General features: G+C 41.0%; 1 protein-coding gene across 1 annotated transcript in view; it reads left to right on the top strand.

The window, feature by feature from the left end:
* The window catches only part of DENND5A (DENN/MADD domain containing 5A), a 152,471-nt gene that overhangs the window by 111,296 nt on the left and 38,599 nt on the right, over window positions 1–2,576 (top strand). The window contains exon 9 of the mRNA XM_011947656.1: window positions 1,766–1,917. Within this exon, the coding sequence (XP_011803046.1) occupies window positions 1,766–1,917 (152 nt within the window). The remainder of the gene's footprint in view (window positions 1–1,765; window positions 1,918–2,576) is intronic.

Raw genomic sequence — 2,576 nt, 5'->3', positions numbered from 1 at the left:
CAGGGAAACTGCCCCTGTGATTCAATTACCTCACACTGGGTCCCTCCCACCACACATGGGGATTATCACAATTCAAGGTGAGATTTGGGTGCAGACACAGAGCCAAACCATATCATACTTCCATTGTTTTCTGATAAGAAATCTGCTGTCATCCTTAATTTTGATCTTCTCTATATGCAAAAGGTCTACTTTCTCTAGCAGATTTTAAGATTTTCTTTTTATCACTGATTTTGAGCAATTTGATTATGATGTGACTTGGTGTAGTTTCCTTCATGATTCTTGTTCTTGCGGTTCATTGTGCTTTTTAGATCTGTGGATTTTTTTGTTTACATCAAATTTGCAAAAATTCTGGCCCGTATTTCTTCTAGTAATTTTTCTATTGTCCCCATCCCTACCTTAGGGACTGCGGTTACACATATGTGTAATATCTGGGATTGCGTAAAATTATCCCAGCACCGCTGATACTCTTTTAATGGCAACAGCTTTTTCTCTCTCTCTGTGACTTCTTTGGGATAATTTCTGTTGCTATGGCTTCAAGCTCACTTAGTTTTTCTCCTGCATTGTTGAGTGTGCTTTTAACCCAGCCTGTGTATTTTTCATCTCCACAGCTTTCATCTTCAGACGTGTGAGTTCTGTGTTTCTGATTTTTTGTTTTTGTTGTTGTTTGTTTGTTTGTTTTTAAGAGGTTCTGCTTTGTTGCCCAGGCTGGAGTGCAGTAGTGCAATTATAGCTCACCGTAACCTTAAACTCCTGGGCTCAAGTGATCTTCTGGCCTTGGCCTCCTGAATAGCTAGGAATAAAGGTGTATGCCACCCTGTCTGGCTCATTTTTTTTTTTTTTTTTTTACGAGATGAGGTCTCACTGTGTTGCCCAGGCTGGTCTTGAAGTCCTGGCCTTAAATGATACCCTCACTTTGGCCTCCCAAAGTGCTGGGATTACAGGTGTAAGCTACCAGGCCCTGGTAATTTTTGATTAGATGCCAGACACTGTGAATTTTACTATTTGAGTCCTGGATACTTCTATATTCCTATAAATATGCTCAATCTTTGTTCTGGGATGTAGTTAAGTTACTTAGAAATAATTCAATTTCTTTGTGTTTTCCTTTTTCCTTTGTGTTTTCCTCTGGCAGGACCAGAGAATCCTTTAGGCTGTGATTAATTCTCCACTACTGAGGCACGGCCCTCTGAGTACTTTACTCAGTGCCCCATGAGTGGTTAGGTTTTCTAGTCTGGCAGGTGGGGACAGGCATTATTCCCAGCCCTGTGTGAGCATTTTGTATTGTTTCCCCTAATCCTTTCCAGTGATTCTTTCTCCAGCCTTGAGTAGTTTCTTCACTTGCGTGAACTGACCCATTACCCTGCTGAATACCCTGCAGATCTCCTGGATTCTCTCTCTTCTCTGGTACCATTCATATGAACTCTAGCCACCTTGGTCTCCTTAACTCAGGGAGTCCACCAGTCTCTGCCTAGACCTCCCTTCCTGAGCCACAGCCTGGAAGCTGTCTCTAAGCAGTTAGCTGGGATAGTTCTAGGGGTTACCTCATTTGTTACCTGTTTCTCAGGGTTCCTGTCCTTCATTGCCTGATGTCCAGTGTTTTGAAATTTATCATTTTATATATTTTGCATGGGTTTTTTCCTATTTGCAGGAAAATCATTCCCTTTTACTCCATCTTGGCTGGAAATGGAAGAGTAGCTAGATTTTAAAAAAATGTTTGACTTGATTTGTGTGTGTATTTATGTGTGTATGTGTTTGTATTCTCATCCAGAGAAAGCAATTGAGCTACGTCTAGCAAAAATTGACCATACTGCAATTCACCCACATTTACTTGACATGAAGATTGGACAAGGGAAATATGAGCCGGGCTTCTTCCCTAAGCTGCAGTCTGATGTACTTTCCACTGGGCCAGCCAGCAACAAGTGAGTCAACCCCAGGGATTCACTGATCCAACTCCCTAGCCATAATAAGGTCATCTAGTATCTGGGCTAGGGCTGTTATCCCCAGAAGACCTTGTAATTTTGTAAAGTAGATGTGGAGAAGACCCAGACTATCTAGGTTGTTCGCTTGTTTGAACAAGAAAGTATGTGACAGAATGTCTTTCAGTTCTGCCTCCACTATGCAGATTGGGATAGCTCCATATGTCCAGGACCTGCAAAAAGCTGCAAATGGGTTAAAATCATCTCATGCTTGGATCCCATTCAACAGCAAGCTAGCATTGTATTTATTAAATGGCAGTTGAAATAATCAGAGCCTGAAATGAAAAGTAGGTAAGTTAGCAGAATTACTCAGTAGTTACTTTTGAAGATGACTGTATCAAAGCCCAGAGAGAGTTAAGTGAATATAGTTTTAGATCTATATGTCAAGTGTTTCTAGATGTTTCAAGAGAGACATGTTCCCTGAGGAGGTATCTCTCTCATGTCCAGTCACTCATCTTTAATCTGCTCTTCCTCAAGGTCTCTGAGCTGTCTCTGGTGACTTCTTGGTCATTTCCTATGTCCAGCATTGGCTCTTAGTCATTCATGTTTTCTCCTGTTAGTTGACATTGCTTTTTTTTTTTTTTTTTTTTTTTGCTGTATTAC

The sequence above is a fragment of the Colobus angolensis genome, unplaced genomic scaffold (assembly GCF_000951035.1).
Source record: "Colobus angolensis palliatus isolate OR3802 unplaced genomic scaffold, Cang.pa_1.0 Scaffold269, whole genome shotgun sequence".
In the NCBI taxonomy this organism is placed as follows: Eukaryota; Metazoa; Chordata; class Mammalia; order Primates; family Cercopithecidae; genus Colobus; species Colobus angolensis.
This window is presented reverse-complemented; position numbering and strand designations above follow the sequence as displayed.